The sequence below is a fragment of the Oncorhynchus masou genome, chromosome 11 (assembly GCF_036934945.1).
Source record: "Oncorhynchus masou masou isolate Uvic2021 chromosome 11, UVic_Omas_1.1, whole genome shotgun sequence".
Lineage (NCBI taxonomy): Eukaryota > Metazoa > Chordata > Actinopteri > Salmoniformes > Salmonidae > Oncorhynchus > Oncorhynchus masou.
Genome location: NC_088222.1, coordinates 26,628,357 through 26,651,427, shown reverse-complemented (window position 1 = coordinate 26,651,427; position 23,071 = coordinate 26,628,357). Strand labels below are relative to the sequence as shown.

The window sequence follows — 23,071 nt, the reverse complement described above, 5'->3', positions numbered from 1 at the left end:
AAGATAGAGATATACTGTACATAGAGATATGTGCTATATTAAGTATTCTGTTCTATATTTAAGCAATAAGGCCCGAGGGGATGTGGTGTATGGCCAATATACCACAGCTAAGGTCTGTTCTTAGACAATATGCAACGCAGAGTGCCTGGACACAGCCCTTAGCCGTGGTATATTGGCCATATACCACACACCCCTGAGGTGTCTTATTGCTGTTATAAACTGGTTACCAACGTAATTAGAGCAGTAAAAATAAATGTTTTGTCATACCCATGGTACAGTATACGGTCTGATATACCACGGCTTTCAGCCAATCAGCATTCAGGGCTCGAACCACCCAGTTTAAAGAAAGTATTATGTTATATATAAAATACTTTTGTCCTTCAATATTCTTTCAAACTCTGGCAGTGGTGCACGACTGAGTTTGAACAGGGAATCTAGTTCTTTTAATAAACTCATATGGACATTTAGAGTAGCTGGCAGCCATGGTTTCATATTCCCAGCAGTCAGCTGTGTCAGTTGAAATGAAAATCATTCTGAGATGATGATACTGAAATAATCACCTAAAGACAAACAACATAACTGAGTGAGGCGTAACAGCGGATTCACCAGGTTCTGAGAGGCTGCCAAGAGTGAACAAAGTGGAGAAGATGGAAGGAGGGGTGAGAGACAGAGGGAGAAAGAGAAAAGTACAGCACCTTCAAAGTATTCACACCCCTTGACTTTTTCCACATTTTGTGCCACTGATCTACTCACAATACCCCACAATGTCAAACTGGAATTTAGTTTATATACATGTTTATAAATTAATAAAATATGAAAAGCTGAAATGTCTTCAGTGAATAAGTATTCAACCTCTTTATCGTGGCTTGAAAAGGTTCAGGAGTCAAATTTGCATAATCACAATCATTTGCATGGACTAGTGGTTAACATGATTTTTGAATGACTACCTCATCTCTCTACCCCAAACACACAATTATCTGTAAGGTCCCTCAGTCGAGTAGTGAATTTCAACCACAAATTCAACCACAAATGCCTTGCAAAGAAGGGCACATATTGATAGATGGGTACAACTTAAAAAAACAGACACTAAATATCCCTTTGCGCATTGTGAAGTTGTTCATTTGTCACGTTTCAGGTAAGACCCAAATGCAGACTGTGTTGAAGTAACAATGTTTATTACAACAACAAGGGCAGACAAACGACAGGTCAAGGCAGGCAGGGGCCGGTAATCCAGAGTAGGGGCAAAGGCACTGGACGGCAGGCATGCGGGCTCAGAGTAAGGACAGGCAATGGTCAAAACCAGGAGGACGAGAAAAGAGAGACAGGAGAAAAACAGGAGCTGAGAAACAAAACGATGGTTGACTTGACAAACCAGACGAACTGGCAACAGACAAACAGAGAACACAGGTATAAGTACCCAGGGGAAAAGGGGAAGATGGGAGACACCTGGAGGGGGTGGAGACAAGCACAAGGACAGGTGAAACTGATTAGGGCGTGACATAATTACGCTTTGGATGGTGTATCAATTAAAGGTCGACCGATTAAGCGTAAAGGCCGATTAATTAGGGCCGATTTCAAATTTTCATTGCAATCGGAAAACTGTATTTTTGGGAGCCGAGTCAGTTTAGAACACAAGTCAGTTTAGAACACATTCTTATTTTCAATGACGGCCTAGGAACGGTAGGTTAACTGCCTTGTTCAGGGGCAGAACGACAGATTTTCACCTTGTCAGCTCGGGGGAAGCAATCTTGCAACCTTAGAGTTAACTAGTCCAACGCTCTAACCACCTGCCTCTCAATGCACTCCACGAGGAGCCTGCCTGTTACGAGAATGCAGTAGAAGCCAAGTTAAGTTGCTAGCTAGCATTAAAAAACAATCAATCAATCATAATCACTAGTTATAACTACACATGGTTGATGATATTACTCGTTTATCTAGCGTGTTCTGCGTTGCATATAATTGATGCAGCGCTGGTGGATGATTTAACAAAAGCTAATTTGCGAAAAAAGCACAATCGTTGGACGACTGTACCTAACCATAAACACCAATGCCTTTCTTAAAATCAATGCACAGAAGTATATATGTTTAAACCTGCATATTTAGCTAAAATTAATCCAGGTAAACAGGCAATATTAACCAAGTGAAATTGTGTAATTTCTCTTGCGTTCATTGCATGCAGAGTCAGGGTATATGCAACAGTTTGGGCCGCCTGGCTCTTTGTGAACTAATTTGCCAGAATTGTACGTAATTATGACATAACATTGATGGTTGTGCAATGTAACAAGAATATTTAGACTGATGGATGCCACCCGTTAGATAAAACACAGAACGGTTCCTTATTTCATTGAAATAATAAACGTTTTGTTTTCGAAATGATAGTTTCCAGATTGGACCATATTAATGACCAAAGGCTCGTACTTCTGTGTGTTATTATGTTATAATTAAGTCTGATTTGATAGAGCAGTCTGACTGAGCGGTGTTAGGCAGCAGCAGGCTCGTAAGCATTCATTCAAACAGCACTTTCATTCGTTTTGCCAGCAGCTCTTCGCAAGCACAGCGCTGTTTATGGCTTCAAGCCTATCAGCCTAATGGCTGGTGTAACCGATGTGAAATGGCTAGCTAGTTAGCTGGGTGTGCGCTAATAGTGTTTCAAACGTCACTCGCTCTGAGACATGGAGTAGTTATTCCCCTTGCAGACTTTTGTGGAGTGATGGGTAACGCTGCTTCAAGGATGGCTGTTGTCAATGTGTTCCTGGTTCGAGCCCAGGTAGGGGCGAGGAGAGGGACGGAAGCTATACTGTTATACTGGCAATACTATAGTGCCTATAAGAACATCCAATAGTCAAAGTTATATGAAATACAAATGGTATAGAGAGAAATAGTCCTATAAATACTATATTAACTACAACCTACAACCTCTTACCTTGGAATGTTAAAAGGAACCACCAACTTTCATATGTTCTCATGTTCTGAGCAAGGAACTCAAACGTTAGCTTTTTTACATGGCACATATTGCACTTTTACTTCTCCAACACTTTGTTTTTGCATTATTTAAACCAAATTGAACATGTTTCATTATTTATTTGAGGCTAAATTGATTTTTATTGATGTATTATATTAAGTTAAAATAAGTGTTAATTTAGTGTTGTTGTAATTGTCATTATTACAAATAAATATTTAAAAAATTGGCCGATTAATCAGTATCGGCTTTTTTGGTCCTCCAATAATCGGTATCGGTATCGGTGTTGAAAAATCATAACCGCTCGACCTCTAGTATCAATACACCCAGTCATTACAAAGATACAGGTGTCATTCCTAACTCAGTTGTCGGAGAGGAAGGAAACTGCTCAAGGATTTCATCATGAGGTCAATGTTGACTTTAAAACAGTCACAGGGTTTAATGGCTGTGATAGGGGAAAACTGAGGATGGATCAACAACATTGTAGTTACTCCACAATACTAACTAGAGGTCGACCGATTAATCGGAATGGCCAATTAATTACGGCCGATTTCAAGTTTTCATAACAATCGAAAATCTGTATTTTTGGGCGCCGAGATTTGCCGATTTTTTTATTATTATTATTATTTTTATTTAATTAATCTTTATTTAACTAGGCAAGTCAGTTAAGAACATGTTCTTATTTTCAATGACGGCCTAGGAACAGTGAGTTAACTGCCTTGTTCAGGGGCAGAACAACAGATTTTCACCTTGTCAGCTCGGCGGATCCATTCATGCAACCTTAATTAGTCCAACGCAATAACGACCTGCCTCTTTCTCGTTGCACTCCACAAGGAGACTGCCTGTTATGCGATTGCAGTAAGCCAAGGTAAGTTGCTAGCTAGCATTAAACTTATCTTATAAAAAACAATCAATCATAATCACTAATTAACTACATATGGTTGATGATATTACTAGATATTATCTAGCGTGTCATGCGTTGCATATAATCTGACTAAGCATACAAGTATCTGACTGAGCGATGGTAGGCAGAAGAAGGCGTGTAAACATTCATTCAAACAGCACTTTCATGCGTTTTGCCAGCAGGTCTTCGTTGTGCGTCAAGCATTGAACTGTTTATGACTTCAAGCCTATCAACTCCCGAGATGAGGCTCATGTAACCGAAGTGAAATGGCTAGCTAGTTAGCGCGCTAATTGTCGTTGTGTTGCTGGTTCGAGCCCAGGGAGGAGCGAGGAGAGGGACGGAAGCTATACTGTTACACTGGCAATACTAAAGTGCCTATAAGAACATCCAATATTCAAAGGTTAATGAAATACAAATGGTATAGAGGGAAATAGTCCTATAATTCATATAATAACTACAACCTAAAACTTATTACCTGGGAATATTGATGTTAAAAGGAACCACCAGCTTTCATATGTTCTCATGTTCTGAGCAAGGAACTGAAATGTTAGCTTTCTTACATGGCACATATTTCACATGGAACATATTGCACTTTTACTTTCTTCTCCAACACTTTGTTTTTGCATTATTTAAACCAAATTGAACATGTTTCATTATTTACTTGAGGCTAAATTTATTTTATTTATGTATTATATTAAGTTAAAATAAGTGTTCATTCCGTATTGTTGTAATTGGCAGTATTACAAATAAATAAATTGTAAAAAAAAAATTGGCCGATTAATCGGTATCGGCTGTTATGGTCCACCAATAATCGGTATCGGTATCGGCGTTGAAAAATCATAATTGGTTGACCTCTAATACTAACCTAAATGACAGAGGAAAGAAGGAAGTCTTTTCAGAAAAAAAATATTCCAAAACATGCATCCTGTTTGCAATAAGGCACTAAAAGTAAAACTGTTTATTTTTGTATACATTATGTTTGGGTCAAATCAAATACAACACATCACTGAGTGCCACTCTTCATATTGTCAAGCATGGTGATGTCTGCATCATGTTATGGGTATGCTCGTCATCGGCTGGACTATGGAGTTGTTTTAGGATAAAAATAATAGCGCTAAGCAATGGCAAAATCCTAGAGGAAAACATGGTTCAGTCTGCTTTCCAACAGACACTGGGAGACAAATTCACCTTTCAGCAGGACATTAATGTAAAACACAAGGCCAAATATACACTGGAGTTGCTTACCAAGACAACATTGAATGTTCCTGAGTGGCGAGTTACAGTTTTGACTTAAATCTGCTTGAAAATCTATGGCAAGACCTGGAAATGTCTGTCTAGCAATGATCAACAACCAACTTGACAGAGTTTGAAGAGTTTAAAAAATAATAATGGACAAATATTGTACAATCCATGTGTTCCAAGCTATTAGAGACTTACCCAGAAAGACTTACAGCTGGAATCACTGCCAAAGATGATTCTAACATGTATTGACTCAGGGGGATGATTACTTATTTAATCAAGATATATTAGCCTTTTATTTTTCATTCATCTTAAATGTTAGAATTTTTCTTCCACTTTGACATTACCGAGTATTTTGTGTAGATCGTAAAAAAATAGATATATATTAATCCCAATTTATAACACAACAAAATGTGGAAAAGGGGGTGTGAATACTTTCTAAAGGCCCTGTAAGTAAGAATGTAGAGCATGTAGGAGAACAGCCCATGAGCAGGTTTCTTAAAGGGGCATTGGAGTAGAGAACTGCACTCCTGGGTCCTGCACTCCTAAAAATCTCCCAAAGTCCCTACAAGGATAGTAAACAAGAAAAATTCTCCCTCGTGGGGATATTTCCCCATGAGGACAAAGGTTATTTAGGTTTAGGATTAGGGAAGGGGTTAGTGGTTAGGGTTAGGTTTAGGATTAGGGAAGAGGTTAGTGGTTAGGGTTAGGTTTAGGATTAGGGAAGGGGTTAGTGGTTAGGGTTAGGTTTAGGATTAGGGAAGGGGTTAGTGGTTAGGGTTAGGTTTAGGATTAGGGAAGGGGTTAGTGGTTAGGGTTAGGTTTAGGATTAGGGAAGGGGTTAGTGGTTAGGGTTAGGTTTAGGATTAGGGAAGGGGTTAGTGGTTAGGGTTAGGTTTAGGATTAGGGAAGGGGTTAGTGGTTAGGGTTAGGTTTAGGATTAGGGAAGGGGTTAGTGGTTAGGGTTAGGTTTAGGATTAGGGAAGGGGTTAGTGGTTAGGGTTAGGTTTAGGATTAGGGAAGGGGTTAGTGGTTAGGTTTAGTGGTTAGGATTAGGGAAGGGGTTAGTGGTTAGGGTTAGGTTTAGGATTAGGGAAGGGGTTAGTGGTTAGGGTTAGGTTTAGGATTGGGGAAGGGGTTAGTGGTTAGGTTTAGTGGTTAGGATTAGGGAAGGGGTTAGTGGTTAGGGTTAGGTTTAGGATTAGGGAAGGGGTTAGTGGTTAGGTTTAGTGGTTAGGTTTGGGTTACGGGTTAAGGTAAGGGTTATTGTAAGGGTGAGGGAAAATACGATTTTGAACTGAAATACATTTGAGGTCCCCCACGAGGATAGATGAACATAACATGTGTGTCTATATGTTAGGGGAGTGGGAGGTTCTGTCTGTACTTCACACAGCATCACCTTTGTACTTCATTAAAAACCTGGCGAGGAGTTTTCTCCCTCAGCAACACATTTGTCCCCAGCTCCAGCACTAAGGGACACCTGGGAGCTTTTCTCCAGCTCAAAAAAATGAAGCACACAACAAGAAAAGAAAGAAAGAGAAAGAGGTGTGGGACCAGTACCAGATGAGGAAGAGGGAGAATGGGGTGTTAGAGTGAATCTATTCTAGCCCCTCCAAAGAGAATCAACTCCAGCCATGCCTCCCTCTACCCTCTACACTACCAGCAGCCGCAGCAGTCCCTCAGCAGTAGGGAGAGAGAGGCAGGCAGAGCACACAGCTGACACACACTGGGAAATCTGGGCCACTGCTTTGATGGTATTTATGACTGATAACCCAGATCTATTTCCACTCAGGCCTACTACGGTACGCTTAGTTAGCTGCAGACAACATTTGAAGGTTACTCCGTCTCCCTTATTAAAATCTACATATACTGTAATGCAGCACCAAATAAAACTCTGAAAACTTTGTGATTGTCAAGCCAAGTAAACAGTACTACTCCTTTTTAGTTCATTCAGTCCAGTTCCCACTGTTCAATACATCCAGAACATATCTATTTGTGTACACTACACAGAGGCTCATCTCATCAGTGCAGCCCAATGACTGCCATTGATGTGGCGACTAGTGGCTGCTAGTGAAGCCTAATGAGGCAAACAGCCCCTGGTGAGACGGCCCGGCGGGCAGGAAGGGGTTATTTAAGCTGCGCTGCTCGCCTTCTCGGAGTGGCCCAGCTCCTTCCTTTCATTTCCATAACAAGTCATCAGAGCTCATCTCCCAGCAAAGTGGCCGCAGTCCCACCGGCAATTAAAATCATGTTGGGACGCGCTATGCTTGTCTGTGATTCCGCCGTGCGAAAACAACAACAACAGTGTCAGCGACGGTATCGGTAACGAAACGAGCTGCTGAGAAACCAATCTCTAGTGATGTGGGCAGCAACTATCACTTTGGTTTCTAAACACAGCAGGCAGACATCAGCCCACAGTTTTCATGTTCCTGTAAAAACACAAAGACAACAGCTCCACAAAGGAGGAGAGAGAAACAGCACCTGTCCTCCTCCATTCACCTCACACAGACATCACACTGTACAGATCCAAGTTTTCCTTGAGGGGGTTAAAGCGATTTCCTGCAATTCGACACATTTTGTCATGGATGGGGCGGAGAGAATAATGTCTGTTTTAAAGAGGCAATCAGCAGTTGCTACATCCATTTTTGGACTTATAAATTCATTATCTGTCTCCATTGATTCTTGAAGCATATAACTTATAAAATGCCTCGTAAGCTTGGTTCAACTGTCATACCAAAATATAAGTTTGTTTTACACCAATGTTTGTAAACAATGCAAATGTAAACAAACAGTGTAGAAACAACCATGGTTAGAAATATTATTTTGATATCATGGATGGTCAGTCCTTCCATCCATAGCTCTGTCTATACATTTGAGAGAGGTTACATTTCTCCAGGCCCATCCCTCACACTTTGTTATTCAACTTCTAATTTCCTGCAATTCAACACATTTGGCCATGGTTTATTCGGTGTTCTTATGCAATCTGAGTGACTCAAAGATTTTTTTTTTTATCAATGGTGGCCCCATGCCATAACATGAATTTTAGATTCTCCCTGACTGTCTAGTTTTTATTTTGGTCGTTGTTAGTTCGTATGAATACATAGTTCATTTATCTTTTCTATATACTTTATACCTGGTTTTAGTCATTTAAGTTAACACTGAAAACGTTTTACCATCCAGAAAAGCATAGATTTGTTTTATGATCATGTTTTTAGGAGGGGCGTCAACGAATTAGACCCGCAGCTGCTAAATGACTATAGAGGCTACACAGTCCGGCAGATCTATAGGGGCTACACAGTCCGGCAGATCTATAGGGGCTACACAGTCCGGCAGATCTATAGGGGCTACACAGTCTGGCAGATCTATAGGGGCTACACAGTCTGGCAGATCTATAGGGGCTACACAGTCTGGCAGATCTATAGGGGCTACACAGTCCGGCAGATCTATAGGGGCTACACAGTCCGGCAGATCTATAGGGGCTACACAGGCCGGCAGATCTATAGGGGCTACACAGTCCGGCAGATCTATAGGGGCTACACAGTCTGGCAGATCTATAGGGGCTACACAGTCCGGCAGATCTATAGGGGCTACACAGTCCGGCAGATCTATAAGGGCTACTCAGTCCGGCAGATCTATAGGGGCTACACAGTCCGGCAGATCTATAGGGGCTACAGAGTCCGGGTAGGTAGGATGATTATAACATAATTGGATCCCCTAGATTCATACACTGAATGGTATTGGAAACTTGGATATAGGAAACTGCCTGAATTATGATGGCAGCACTAAGACCAATGTCGGAAGTACCTGGGTAGACGCAGGTTAAAGTAGGCTATGTAAGACCTTCTCTACAAAATGTACAATCCCTAAGACACAGTAACACAGTGCTGTTAACAAAGTATTCTACAGTGCATGATAGATGGAGGGTAGAGTGAGGTGTGAGCCCATGAGGAACCCAAAGCCGATAGGTCTCTTAACATATTTTGTTACCCAAACCAGCGCCACGGATGCACCTGCAGCCTGCCCTAGCAGCTGCACCAATGAACCCCATCTCTCACTGGGGACAGGCCTCTTAAACAACAGAAACAAGCAGCAAGGCTGAAGAGGAGGAGGAAGAAACAATGACATATTCAAAAACAGAGTGTTTTCTAATTGGCAACCTCAGACCCAGACTGCTTATAAAGGCCTTAAATCAATTGAACATGAAGGAGAAAGCCATGCCATGCTAATCTATCAGCCTTAATCCTATTGCTCTGAGATCCTTTGAAATCCACATTCTCTTAATACTACAAATAAAAACCTCTTTCTCCTCTAATGAGCTTGCCCTACAGCCTGACTAAAACATCTCAACTACAGGTTCTTCTGTACTACTGGATTAATTCTGTTGAGGTGTCATTCTTTTCTTCCATTGATATAACAAGAGCAGGAGAATGACACTGGATGTTTATAAGGTTGTGGAAAAAAAATGATGTATTTCTGAGTGATTCTGTTCTCTTACATGTTGGTCCCAGCTAAACAGAGCATACTGTCGTGAAATGTATAAATGAATAAGCACAACACCTATGCCTTCCAGGGAGGAGGTTGTTTTCCTTTTAACTGAAATCCCAAAATATGAAGGCAAAATATATTGGCTGGTTGTTTTTGATGTGTTTTAGATGTTCAGGGACAAGCCGAGGAAGAGAAAAGGTTAAAGCGACAAACAGGCAAATGAAGGAGTGAAAAAAAGGAGACCTGGTAGTTTCTCCACCATATGCCCATACGCTTAAGACACCATGTGCTCTGGCTTTGAAAGCTTTCACTGCCAATTCCCCATTTGAAACCAGAACAGCTCAGTGACAACACCTCCCTGTGAGCCGGTGGGAAGGAGAAAAATCCCTTATCGATCTCCACCCATTTCAGGTCTAAAAGGTCTGATGTGAGGAGCACTACATTGGCCTAAAGGTGCTCCCCTCTAACCCAAAGCCTGTCAGAGGGGATGAAGAAGACACTTCTCAACACTGCAGCTACACCATGATTACCAACACCACCTCCCCAAACAGAGTGTCTGTGTGTGGCACAAGCATGTGTGTGTAGCACACGCAAACGACCAGTGGCCGAGCCACGATTAAGCCATTATGAAAGATGATACTCTCATCATTAACGAGTTACCTCCATGTCAAACATCACCTCTCTATTATAATTGCTTGGTTTTGGTCAAATTGGGATCAGCATAGGGGAAGTCTCCAAAGGAGACTGCTGACCATGTAACACAAGCATAATCATCTCTTCTTCTATGTAATTATAAACTCACAAATAGTCATCATACTATGATTAGTCTAGAAACACATTGAACTGTGCTGGAAGTGCTCCCAAGCTCATAGCACAAGTGCCTTTGGAGTGCTTTTTCCAAAATGAAATGAGTCCTGTTGCTAATAAAGACAAGCGCTTTAGAAAAAAAGAGTCTGACTGGTCAGTTAGCAGCACTAACAGTAAGTGAGGTGGTTTGCTCTTACCTTGGGTTGAGCGCGTCGGGGGAAGGCAACCTTAGGATCAATCTGTGAAAGATAGAAACATAAAGGAATGTGTTAAGAAATTGTCAATTGTGCATCAACATTCAGACAATTGTAGAAACAGAGATAGAATGATAATGTTTCTCCAAAGTGACAACAACATTCCTAAAACTTCAAAATACGTGCCATCCTTTTGATGCTGAGAGATGCTGAGAGATCACAAAATGGGAACAGTGCCTTGGAATGTTTGGAGGAAATGATTATTTCAGGGTTGGAAATAGGAGTCTGGGGACTGTGACAATAACTCCAGATATTCTGAAATAAGCAGGAAGGTGCATCAGATCAACCTGTTTCTCTGTCTTTGCCTTGTCGTCTCGGAAAAATGTTTTTCTTCCTCTGTTTAACTGGTATTGAGGCGTGCGGTTGCAGCCTTATCAATCTTGCATTCAGAATGAAAATAAACTATTTCATGCATCAATGTCATGCTGCCTTCTCCTGACTTTAATACCAGGCTCTTAAAAGAGAAGTTTCAAACAATCTCATCCAAGCAGACCTATTGAAGGGGGAACGGCAACAGATGGAAATTGTTCTCTTGCAGAAAATGACTTTGTGTTCAGCAGTGCAAACCCTTTACGTTGCTGCATATTTCTCTGTGAGGATTTTAAAGACTTGCATATCTACAGGTTGTATGTAATCAACCACAGCATCATCATAAAGATCAAGACTGTCTCAGTTGTAGGCCTGAGATTTCTCTCTCAATTTACAAAAAGAAGCCAAAAAAGATGGAGTAAGTGGTGAACTGTGCTGGAAGAGAACCTGTCACATTAGCTGGAAAAAACATAGTCCTCCTATAAACCCTCTACATCTCACAGACAACACTAATATCACATATTCCTAAGAAATGTAAAAAGAAAAAGAAAAAAAACATTCCTCAATAATAAATGCAATTGATGATTCAGTTGGAAACAGAGACAAAGGTTACCATCTGGGAAGATCAGCCAACCGTAGCTTTCATTTCACCTGTTACGTGTTTGTAGTCATTTGAGAAAGAGGAACATGTGAGAACGAAGCAGGAACATAGTTCTCTGTCCTATTTCTATCTTGCGGCGTTATGATTGTTAGCCATCTTTCTAAATCAGGTCAATTTGAGAGATGAATTCAATAACACCTGGGTATGGCAACCCTACTCATAATGAATTCCATGTAATGATTCGTTTTAGCAATTAGCCTCAGGCATAACCAATTCAACCTCCAATACACAGCGGAGCTGGGCATATTTGTGCAAAGACAACACTATAGGCCTACGCTTTGAATATCAAAGCCGTCATACTTGGTGGTGTCTTACCTTTCCAACCTACACACCAGTCCCTGAATATCAACACAGCTGGATATGGGTCTGTTTTTTCTCTGTCATACGGTACTTTTCCATTTCAAGACGTCAACATGCATTTCTGCTACAGCTCAACTTTTAAATAGAGTAGCAGTGAAGGTGGTACAGTTTCGAGTTGCCACATGTCAATCGAATCCACAATGGATTTTGAACTTGCCAAAGAATTATTCTGCATACAATCACTACTAATCAACTAATTGGATAGAACATAATTAGCAATGCACACATTTAGTTTGTTTATTGAAATGGCCAGATAATGCAGTTATTTGTCCAGATGACCAGTGTAGTAGCTGTGTTAGGTAATGGTGACTTAGTATGGGATCTGTTGATAGAGCTTGTAGAAGCAAACCTTTATTTAGGTCACAGCCTTAGGAAATGAATGGTTCTTTTGAAAGGTTTGCCAAGGGGGGGGGGGGTACATTCTACAGATTGTTTTCATTCTGTCGAAGTATTCATGTCAATTGGAAGTTTATGTGGGAATTACATTTAATATAGGCCTAATATTTCACATTACAACAGTACACTAAAGCATGTCTGGAACTAAAGGTTATTCCATTTACACGCTTCCATAGGAATAGCAGTTTGCTCTTTGTGTTAATAATTGATCTCGAGAGGTACTATTTCCCCTCACCAGTAGGATATAAATCACTGAGTCTCATTGCAATGAGGGGATCATTTCTAGATCCATGAAATGATGACAAATCCACCAACAAGAGCATAGTCTTTTCAATCAATGCATAATAATGTATCAATTCTGGTAAAAATGACAATGCATACACATCGATAGCTCCGTCCCCTAATGGATCATATCCCAAAGTGGAAAAATAGCTATTTCTCAAGCTCTACAGTCAACATCTTCCAACTAGGTATGTCAAACTAATAAAAGAGAACAAACCAAAAGCAATACATTCCTTCTCATTTTTTCTTCTCTTCTCTTCTCTTATCTTCTGTTACAGCTTTTTACGCCAGGGTCTCAGAGGGCTTCTCACTGTGCGATTGTGTAAGATCCAGGCAGAAGGCAATTGCTTACATCCTTAGTTCAGATCTTCCAACAGGATTTCATACATTATTGCAGCTTCTGGGTAAACTCTCTCTCGTCACAGATCTCACTCTATACTGGCAGCTTAAGATTAAGATAGACCATTTTTGTAGCTTTAAAAACCTATCAAAAAGCTTGATTTCTTGACTGTTTTGATGTGTGTTTAGAGCGATGTAGGAAGCATTGATATATACTGATTAATCATCTGCTTCTTTCTGTCAATCTCCCTACGGTTTTCATACACACACAAGTATTATTACCAATGTCAAATGCACTGCCAACAAATACCCAAATGAAGCCTCATCATTTCACTTGAGGCAATTTAGCATGCCCTCATCAAAAAAGTTTTTTTTGGGGGGGGGGACGTTAAATCATTCCCGAGCAATTGATTACCCACATATGGGCTATTCTGAAGCCTGCATTACCCTGCTGTTTACGCTATGTTGTAAAAAATAATGATGTCTGTGTTGTTTCATTTCAATGTATTATCAGTGCAACAAATTATGACAATGAAAAAAGCACTGCCTGTTTAGATGCTGAATACTGTAAATAAATCATTCAAGTCTGAGGAGAAGACAAATTCCCTCAGAGGATCTGTTGAATCTAAGGCTGAAAAAGGCAGGTATAGCTTACACGATCAACTGAAGACAAAGCACCTGCTAGACATGAACCAACAAGTGGCACGGTGGAGGTGAGCTCACAGCTGACATTATTTTCAATTGATATCCGACAGAGGAGGCTTAGATTTGTCCAGAGGAGCTGCAACAGCCCTTTCTTCTGTTTCTCTCTCTCTCTGGCCTCGTCCCCCTCACCTCAACGAGACATTCTGTCCTTTGAAACTACTACATCAAAACAGCAAACAGGGTTTGGCCAGAGGTCATCCAATAATGGCTGCAAATATCTGTGGGCGAAATAGGCTACCTTTGTTTTGGAAGAACAGACGACTTATTTAGGAGTATAATACATCTCCTCTGGCAGGGGTCCAGACTGAATCATCCTGACCTGGTCATTGATAATGGATACTGTGATGCAGTAGTCTAAAACTACATCTCCTCAGATAAAGAACATTTTGAATCAATTCAAATCATGTTCGTCATCCTCTTTTAAAATAACTGTACGTAAAAAGATAACTTATACTATTCCAGATGAGATATAACATCAAATGAAATATAACATTCAAAATATGTTTCCGAATTGCTGGCATGTGTGTTTTGAAGCCTGGAGCTCTCCTTGGCCATATGTCTCCATTCACATTCATACCGGTCTGAAAGCACTCTGTTTTCATAACCGTACAGAAAGCAACCCAGGCTATCAGGGGGATTGAACAATAGCTGTGGCACGTTATGATGTGTGTGTGCATTATGAAAGCATACTTGTGCTCACTGTCCACGTCTCTGACCGACATCTTTCTCCACGGGGTAACCCTCCTTCCACACTGAGACCATTCGCACGAGAGAACATCCACACAAAAAACAAAGGAGGAATATCTATGTAAAATGTAATACTGCTCGGAACAGGAGTAGGCTGTACAAAATATCCAATATTGTCGGTTTAAGAACACTGTACCATTGGATGAGAAGAGAATTGTAAAGTTTTTTCACATTGTATTTAAAGTTCCATAAGCCCTCAGCCTCTTTCTAAACCTTCAGACTTGTAGGGTATTGCGTGTCCAGTTTAGTCTCACAAAGATCAAATCTCTTTTAGAAGAGACACCTGGTACAATACAGCATCAGAGACTGCAAGGCACTGTTTAACACAGGAGTTAGTATATACAGCGTGTGACATACATGCTACACGAGCGCTTCTGCCGAATGACTAATGGAATATAAGGCAGAAAACTGCTGGTTCAGGTCTATGTGATGTAGAGTCACTTCCTTTGCGTACTGGCAAAGTGCCCTCTTTTGCCTCAGTGTCACATCAGGAAGTATCAAATGTTGATCTCAGTATTGCTTAGTATCAATAGGGCCATGCTTTAGGTTCTTCAATAACTCAGCTCATACAAATAACATTACATCCCCCCCTCTCTTCAACCGATAAATCATTGTGCTTTTAGAACTATAATCCTTATGATTTTCATGGGCTATTCTCGCTCGCTTCTCAATATGTCGTTATGTCATTACTATTTACACAACACACCTTAGTGTAAAGGAACTTCAACTAAAAGTAATAAATAAATGTGAGGTGTTGTGGAAGAAAATAAACAAATGAATCATTAAAACATGATTGCAAGATATGTCTACATACAATAATATACCAAGCTGTAACCTGTCTTTTCAATTATAGTTTACTTCACTCAAATGAAATTGTATTCATTAAACAATGTATGAACAAAATGGAAACCAAATGGCTTTATTAAGGCGCGAGCTTTATTTATACTTTTTATTAAATCATCAAAACAGTAAATTCAACGGAACTAATACCAGTGTTTTATTTGACAATATTTCAAATTACCAGCTACTCAATTGTTACTTACTAACGGTTAGTTTGCCAGGCAGAATTTTTTAAATCTCTGAGTCGTATTCCTTGTTCAGTTACGGCAAGACATGTGGATACAGGACACATCTCCAAGCAAAGACACCAGATGACACTTCTCATCTCTATAGAGGAAATAAAGTCAATTGGTATGAGTGCTGTCAATAACCTTGAGGGGGGAAAGGAGTGCGATTCAATTAAGCTTACAAAAGCATAGGCTATTCATTATCACAAAGAAAGAGTTCTTCAACTCCCTAATTTTGATGTATAATGTGTATATCCACACTATACGTACCATGCAGAAGTACATATAGAACACATGCTAATCTGCAGTATTTATACTGCATGCGTGTAGGCTATTTATCATGATTTAATTCATACATGTATGCCATATATTATTATATGTAGCAGAGCTCTAAATAGGAAACATCTGTCATAGAGTGTGTAATAATCACATATTAAATAGAGCACTCTGGGGCTTTCTCCCTGCTATATGCATTGCACAACCCAAGATTGTCTACAACAGCTTACAGATGCTGGTTTCCTTTAATAACATTCAAAACATGAACCCGCTCCTCTTTCGCTTTCAAGTATGGAGATAAAAACGGAAAGCTTTTACAAGCACCCTCCAGTGACTTGCCAATCAGCCGAGGACAGCCGTGCAACAAGTTCCCGCACTGCTTTCAGCCCGGCTCCACTGGAACTGTGCACCGCCTGCTGAAGTACAATATGTTTGTCTTTCCAAATATATCTTAAAGACATACTCTCCCATCTGAACATGGCTTTCACAGAAGGCTGCTAACAAAGCATCTATTTTTCGGTATGCACTATTCCATCTCCAGAGCTGTCTGAGCATGACTGGATATCACCACCCACCGAGCAGAAATCGCAGACAATTATCTCAACTGAACTCTGTCTAATCCACCACTACACGGACAGAACTTCAAAAATAACTGACATCCTTTAATGACTTATCTACTGCCACACTGACACAATAGTTCAAGGCTTTTGATAAAACAGAATAAATGGGGACGTGTGTGTGTATGTGTGTGCCTGTTAATAGAAGAATACATGAAGTAAGCTGATAGGAGAAGCATCAGGTTTGTTGACATTATAAGACAGAAAATAGGTTTTAACAAACTTGACAATGTACTGGGACTTTAACTTGGAAGCAACACTTGTAATATTTCAAATACACTTATACATAAGTATATATCATTTGATGTCATGAAATAACAAATATTTTACAGGATTAATGGACCTTTTGGCATCAATATTTATGTTATAGAATCACATTTGTAACTTCCCACTTCCATTGACGCGATATGAATCAAACAGAGTGATGTGTACGATCTGACAGGTTATATGCATGGAGGAGGCCTGTGAGAGAAAGCCCATGTGAGTGACATGGGATATGTGCACATGTGGAATGGTACTGGGAGATGGGAAAGGGGGCGTGTCACCTTCATTCATTCAGAGGAGAAGGGAAATTGAGCAGATATGAGATTCACCCCTGCGCTGTGTTTTACCGCAATAGTTTACATGAAGGGGGTCACGGTGATATCATGGGCTAATTCCACATCTACAGCTTTGACCAAATAAATAATTTTACCAATAGCCCCTTACCAAGAGGGCCTACCCAGTAACTGGCAAATGGCATGTGAGCATTCTGAGATACCACCTGCCACACATGGATGTACTGCAGTTGTTGTTGGTTTCAATGTGGTATCATTTTACTATGTGTAACTTATATGACAGTATTATTACAGTGTCATATCTCAAGCATGACAGTGAAATTAATAAAGGCAATGATTCATATTTTAAAACGTGCAACACAGACAGTAAAATATCATTGCAAATGACATCAAAACACAGACATACCGTCTTTGAGTCTAATTCGTGGTGTGGTTGAGCTAAGACTTTATCTACACTGGCAGCATCTGCAAACGTAACGAATCCAAATCCTCTGCAAAACAAAGAAATACAGAGAAACAACCAATTAGGTCACACATTATTTACATAGACTATGTGAGAAGGTAGAAATATAAGCTCAACTGTTTCTCTCAAGAGTATTAACATGTAGCCTATCAAGAATATCCGGAACATGCTAAACGTTTTTACTGGGCATCAGGTATTTACACTGTCCCAGTTAACTACTGTTCATGCAAATGATAGAGATAATATCTACCTAAATTGTAGATTACAATAGTAATTGCGGGCACTGATATATGTTATTTGACTTTATATTGATTTATAGGAGAGGGGGGAAAACACTACACCAACATTACAATTCAGTCCCAAAGTCAATGTCAAATTGCATTCACCCGCAGCTATCTTTTGAGCTAATCTATCTCTGTCAAACACAACGCGGGACAAACAGCCCGGGTTAATATGTGGCATATAAACTACACAAGTGTAGGATAGCATTTCACCAACTGGAAAGCAAAAGTAAAAACCTTTTACCTGGAACGTTTTGTTGTGGGGTCTCTCATCACCATACATTCTCTTATTTCTCCGAATTTGCTAAAATAGTCTCTAAGGCTGTCTGTGAACAGAGAAAATATGTCGGATAATTAGTCAATAACAAATGGTTGTCATACTGTTGTCAGTGTGTTTCAAAAACACATAGGGGTCGAATAGAGGACTTCAGATGATTGGAAATCTAAAATAACCTTGCGCGCAAACAGAGGGACTCCAGATATCCCATACAGTTGCCTACTGCACACACAGAGAACGCGACCACAGCATGCACAATCAATTATTGTAACAAAATAAGAAACATGGGAAATGTAAGGGAATAATTGTCTCACCTGGTGAGGTTTGCCAGCTGAGGCCACCAATAAACATTTTACTGTAAGAAGAAAACATAGCAGAAGTGAGTACAGATGTCAGATCGGCCATTTTGACGACTAACTACTTCTAAAAGCGATCTTAACGAGTAGAGAGAGAAAACAAAAATCGCTGGATCGCAATAGTGTATCTTATTAAAAGGGGAAGGCCACACTTGCTACTGTAATCTTCCAAAGCAAAGCAGAAGCTTCATCGCTACTAACTGCATCCGGAAGGAAAGAGCAATGGTGATGTGCGCATTGCGAGTTGAATCCAGCACTGCACTCTTGCTAAATCCTCTCTCAGACATTCTCAGATGAAAAATACAATAAACAAAGGAAAGTCGAAATTGTTATCATCTTACCCCGGGTCATGTTGTGAATCATTTGGGCTTCCAGATGTAACTTGACTCCCGTCTCCTTCCATAGCTAACCAAACTATAGGCAGTAACTACAGTAACAAACACACACAGACACTGCAAAAGCTATGCACAGCCCGACTGGGAGAATATTACTGAGCCGGGAACGGAATCGTCACACGTGGGATCAGCTCAGTTTAGCCCCCTCCCTCAGCATGCTCTCCCTAGCCCTCACTGGGCGGGGCGAGGGCTCGTCAACTAACCAATCCAATTGACGTTAATACAGAAAACCCGCCTATGAAACAAACAAATAAAATAAAAATATTGGTCATAACGCTCCTATGACAATATAACCGCCGTGATTAGTAACAATGTCAATACAAAACAATTGTTACATGCCCTAATGGCAACATTTTATTTAATGAGTAATTTCCTTCCAGCGCACACATGCAATTAGAGAAACGGTTAATGATGGGCCAAGTTAGTTCATGGTCAAAGGCCAAAGGGAGGTTGTATTTGCATGTGAAATAGACCTATTGGTTATTACAGATGTAAACTATCATATTGATATATTGTGAATACATTGTTTGTGCCTTTATATCAGCAATATTTTCATTATTTATCCTAAAGAAATGCATTAATATTTTCTCTATGTTTGTATGAACATGTACAGTAGATTGTTCATATTTAACTCGTCGAGACAGGTTAAGTAGGCCTACAGTATTAGCCTGCCCTATATGTGAACACTTGCATGGGGCATATTTTGTGTGTTCAAATGGATTGAAGAAACATGGTCCCCTTTTAATAAGATACTATTTTAGAAGAACATTTTAGCATTGTATTCCATATTGAATTATGAAATGCTATAGTACAAGAAACGTAGTCCACCTGAAGATGAAAAAGGATTTAAAAAATAGGTGGATTTAATTGTTACCTCTGAATATGCATGTTCATTACTCAGTAACTGGGGGAAGCGGGCCTAGTTTTCCATTAAATCTGAACATAAGTGAGAGCTCAATTAAAGCTGGATGCTCAGTGGATTTCAAGTCATGGTACAGTGATTGCTGTTTATTTCCTTACTGCGGCCAGAGACAGAGGGAGGAAGACACACGGACGTGCACGCTTGCGCACACTCAAATTGGTCTCCTTTTTACTTGAGAAGAACCCTTGTAAGGCACTTAGAACTGGGTGCAGAATGATGTCATTACTGACTGAACTGGTTTATCTATGAGAGCTCGTTTAAATGTTGATCACAAGCCACACAGGTCAACCTTTCTGTACAATAAACATTATTGTATACCTTGAAGTTATTCTAACCAATGTTGAACCTGCTATTATTCCTTGACAATAGACAGAAGACATACATAGAGTAGGTTCAGCATTGGTAGGTGGAATTTATTTTCACATATTTTTGGATGAATCTCCACTCGAAAATAGGACAAAGCAACTTGAAATAATCAACATTACACTGAAATGTTCATGTTCGTATTCTCTCTTTCGTGTGTACGTGTGTCGGACTGTCACGCTCTGGCCATAGAGAGGCTTTTATTCTCTATTTTGGTTAGGCCAGGGTGTGACTAGGGTGGGCATTCTATGTTCATTTTCTATGTTTTGTATTTCTGTGTTGTTTGGCCGGGTGTGGTTCTCAATCAGAGGCAGCTGTCTATCGTTGTCTCTGATTGAGAACCATACGTAGGTAGCTTTTTCCCACATGGGTTTTGTGGGTAGCTGTTTTCTGTTTTTGTGTCTGCGCCAGACAGAACGGTTTCGGTTTCATTTATTCTCTTGTTGTTTTTGTTAATCAGTGTTCAGTTAAAATAATAAAGATGAACACGTGCTGCGCTTTGGTCCACTCCTTCCAACAACCATTACACTAACATGCATTCCCTCGCGATCTCTCACTCACAGTTTCGCTGAGCTCTAAACAACTAAATACAACAAAGTACTTCACACAAGGCAAGTAAACATCACAATGTGGATCTATCACAGTAATTGTGACATCTGTTGTATTCATTGAAATGAAAACACTCCAAGCCAAGGTTTATGAAGTGGTGGAGCATTCCCTTTAATCTGAGGAGCCACTAGTGTTAAGTGAGCCTGTCGGAGATGCAATTCAGCCTTCAAACAACATGACCGATGCAGCCGAGATCCCTTTCGGCAGTCAACAGTGATATACCCTTCCTCTCTGCATATTCATGTAATAAATCCCTACCTAGTAATTAACTATACACACCTTCAAAGGTTGGTTCAATGCTGAAGAGTAAAGGGAAAATATAGTATTTTAGTGATCAAGGTTATCGAGACAATATGTAAAAGGCATGGAAACCCCCTTGACAACAGTGAAGAATCTGTATTATATAATTCTACCACAGGAGGTTGGTGGCACCTTAACTGGGGAGGACGGGCTCGTGGTAATGGCTGGAGCGGAACAGGTGGAATGGTATCAAATGCATCAAACACTTGGTTTCCATGTGTTTGATGCCATTCCATTCGTTCCGTTCCAGACATTATAATGAGCCGTCCTCCCCTCAGCAGCCTCCTGTGCATTCTACGGTAGGGACAACTATGTGAATTTGCCTGCAATTACAATGGCATCTGTGGTTGATTAATGAACGGATAAAGTATTTAAGGGGCGATATAATTTGATATGTCCTACATCTGTTACATGCCTTGAACATATCAATGTGAGGCCTTTGCACTTCAAAACATTTACGACACGGTTCCCCATTGAAATAGGAAACATATGTTCCAGTTGCACAACTAAACATACACACAAAAACCTCCCCAGAGGTTATTGATGTGTTTTTCATTGAGGAAATGTGGTTAAAACATGAAGCTGAGAAATTGAACACTAGCTCAATAAAGTCAACCCCTCTACCCAGATAGCTGAGCCTAGAGACAAGGAAACATTGTGTCCTGAGAGCGTTCATATATTGAACATACTGTAGCATTGACAAGCATTCAACATGAACACTGTTCTCGCACAGCTCTGTAGAGATGGCATTCAACACACAGAAATGTCACAGTAACTCAAGGATGGCAGAGGGATAACCAGGCCTGTGGATGCTGATCGCAGGGAGCCATTAGGGATTTAAATGGAAGGAGGAGGAAGAAATGATAGTGTGAGATGAGAGCAGAGGGGAAGAGGAGCGTGAAAGGACAGCTGGGGACCTCCTTGTCTGCTGCAGCTGTCACACGGTCCCTCGTCGTCCTACCGAGAGCTCAAACCATGAGTGCCAGACGAGATCGATGCACAGATCTCAGTGACAGTCAGAGGCAGTGCCAGTGTGATGCTCTGCTGTTCTGTTAGGGGGCTCTGCTGAAGTCTACTCCTTTATAATGACTTCACATATTCAAGCCATATTGTAATGACATTTACTTAAAATCATGGCCCTGGCCTGCTGTATTCCCCAGCAACAGCCACCATGTTTTTGATGCCATGCATGTCAATTATTGTTGGTATTTATTAAAGCAGTGATTCATCAATCTCATATTAAAGGTCATTTTATAGCATAAATTGTGGGGCATAATACTGGTTGGGAAGATTTTGTAGTGATTGCTTTCATTCTGAATAAATCCATTGCTCTTTTGCTGTCATTTTTAAGAAGGCAAATTCTGTCATGCCAAATACAGGGGGACATAAAAGTACCATAAGACCAAAAGTTATTTTTACCAAAGCATTCTAAACTGTGTAAAAAAGCAATACCTGTGATTGGAGGATTTGATTTATTTTAGCTTTATCACGTAGGAAAACCCAAACATATAGCATCAGCAGCTCCATCACCATACCCCTATTCATTCCCAGCACACCTGTGTCCCACATTAGGTTCCATGATTGATTGCAAAAAATTGCACATGTGTTGTTTAGCCACCTACACATAACTACACAGAAATATTCAGCACAATTATTTGCAGGACAGCATGATATAAGCCTACAATATAGTGCTCTATTAAAATAGTATTGTTCATAGGAAAATACTATTCAATAATGTTGTGAGTCATTGATAACCCTAAATGCATGGATCGTTTCTTCCATGAAAAGGCACCCTTGGTAATCCGTTTCAACCATCACAGATGTACTTTTCTTATGCAGATTAACTCGTGGATGCCATTTTTATGTCTGTGTGCAGTTCGAAAGACGCAAACTAACGCAATATCTAACTAGTGCTAGCAGATATCCATAGACTTCCAGTCATAGCACTAACGCTCGTTATCACTGGCGCAAAACTACCTCTAACTTCCTTCTTACTGGACACAGAGACATAAATGGTATCCACAAGTTCATCTAACTCTGGGGAAGTAGATAAAGGGCCTCATTGCCAAAATATCCCTTTAATCTTTTAAGAAATGTAATAAGAAATTAATTGTAATATAAAATAGAAATGGAATCACATT

The 23,071-nt window shown here is 40.2% G+C and overlaps 1 protein-coding gene across 12 annotated transcripts in view; it reads right to left on the bottom strand.

Annotated features, from left to right (window-relative positions):
* Positions 1 to 18,890, bottom strand: part of LOC135548393 (RNA-binding protein Musashi homolog 2) — a 399,534-nt gene extending 380,644 nt beyond the window's left edge. For 6 of the 12 annotated variants that reach the window (XR_010456818.1, XR_010456817.1, XR_010456819.1 and 3 more), the window contains exons 1-5: positions 18,683 to 18,890; positions 18,300 to 18,340; positions 17,953 to 18,034; positions 17,371 to 17,455; positions 10,592 to 10,633 (exon numbers count right to left, since the gene is read on the bottom strand). Coding sequence is in view for 9 of the 12 variants with exons in the window: in XM_064977945.1 (XP_064834017.1) it covers positions 10,592 to 10,633; positions 17,371 to 17,455; positions 17,953 to 18,034; positions 18,300 to 18,340; positions 18,683 to 18,744 (312 nt within the window). In the remaining 3 variants the exon portion in view is untranslated. The remainder of the gene's footprint in view (positions 1 to 10,591; positions 10,634 to 17,370; positions 17,456 to 17,952; positions 18,035 to 18,299; positions 18,341 to 18,682) is intronic. The other 6 variants (XM_064977952.1, XM_064977950.1, XM_064977953.1 and 3 more) reach the window with 3 other exon arrangements.
* Positions 18,891 to 23,071: the final 4,181 nt, after the last annotated feature.